Source organism: Malurus melanocephalus, unplaced genomic scaffold (assembly GCF_030028575.1).
Source record: "Malurus melanocephalus ecotype Western Australia unplaced genomic scaffold, MMel_1.1 scaffold_571, whole genome shotgun sequence".
Taxonomy (NCBI): domain Eukaryota; kingdom Metazoa; phylum Chordata; class Aves; order Passeriformes; family Maluridae; genus Malurus; species Malurus melanocephalus.
This window is the reverse complement of record NW_026623803.1, coordinates 2,422-3,645: the sequence shown is the minus strand read 5'-3', so window position 1 is coordinate 3,645 and position 1,224 is coordinate 2,422. Positions and strand designations below refer to the sequence as shown.

Genomic DNA, 1,224 nt, shown 5'->3' with positions numbered 1-1,224 from the left:
TTTGCCCATTGCCTAAGTAGCAATGGTAAGGGAAGCATAAAATGAACTATCTGGATTCCAGCTGTGACAAGTATGTGTCAACCTCTTACATGAAGGGTTCCAGATTTAAATAAAATCACAAGTGATAGATAATGCATTTTCCTCGCCTTTACTCTGCAAACCTGGGAGGTGACTCTTACCTCGACAGTACTCCATGAGGATAAGCACCTCCCAAACATTATCACTTATGGAGTTGACAGCACAGTCCAAATAGCTCACAATGTTCTTGTGCCCAGACAACTCTTTCTGAAAAAGAAAACGCACATTACACGTCAGTACTGAGAAAATTAAGGGAGAATTTCAGTTGCCACTGTAGTACTGGAAGAAATTGCTTTTGCTTGGGAACCAGATGTACTGACCAAACTGACTGTGGTATCGAATACGTATTTTACTAATTCCTTTAGAAATTAATCATGCACCAACCCCAAAGCCAGCATTAGTTTYGGAAAATACTGGTGGAAAATCCAGACTACAGGATCAAAGGCAAGAGTTGTCCAGAACCACTGGAAAGGCATTTGATGTGTTGTCACACTACCAAGTGACCCATTCTCCATTTCCAAATAATGGCCTTCTTACCATAATGGTGATTTCTCTCTTGCAGATGTTGAGGTCTGGCACGTTATTCACGCACATTCGTTTCAGTGCGCAGCGGGTCCCGCTGGGGGTACGCACCAGAAACACCGTTGAGAACCCACCTGGAGAACACAAGTGCAAAAAGGAGAAGATACTTCAGTTTGTTGATAYGCCTCTAGTCAACATCACTACAGGCTAAGGAAGAATAGCAAAGACTACGTCAGCCATTAAGAGATGGGCAACAAACTTCAGAAGTTAAATATTTGTTGCCTCAATCCATTTCTCTTCAACCAAGTATTCATGACAAAACCATTGAAGTCCTACTATTTTATGGCATCACATGAAATCATTAGAAAAGCATTTTCACATTCAAATGAATTTATAAAGTACAGAAAAACTACATATTRAGGTATCAACCCCGAAGTCCTTTAAAAAAACCTGAACCAAGTGAATTAATTCCCCAAACCTASATTCCAAAACACAAAAAATAAAATATTTAGAATTCTTGGAAGATACTGAAGAAGTCTCAGGTTAACCACAGGAGCCTTACTGGGATCTCAGACAGTAGGGCAAGCAATCAGCCCTACATGAGTGCTCTTATTTAAACCATAC

General features: G+C 40.2%; 1 protein-coding gene across 1 annotated transcript in view; it reads right to left on the bottom strand.

The window, feature by feature from the left end:
* BMP2K (BMP2 inducible kinase) overlaps positions 1 to 734 on the bottom strand; it is a gene marked incomplete at its 5' end in the record, with an annotated part of 28,277 nt that extends 27,543 nt beyond the window's left edge. The window contains 2 exons of the mRNA XM_057382499.1: positions 180 to 285; positions 616 to 734. Coding sequence (XP_057238482.1) covers positions 180 to 285; positions 616 to 734 — 225 coding nt within the window. The remainder of the gene's footprint in view (positions 1 to 179; positions 286 to 615) is intronic.
* Between the last annotated feature and the right edge of the window lie 490 nt (positions 735 to 1,224).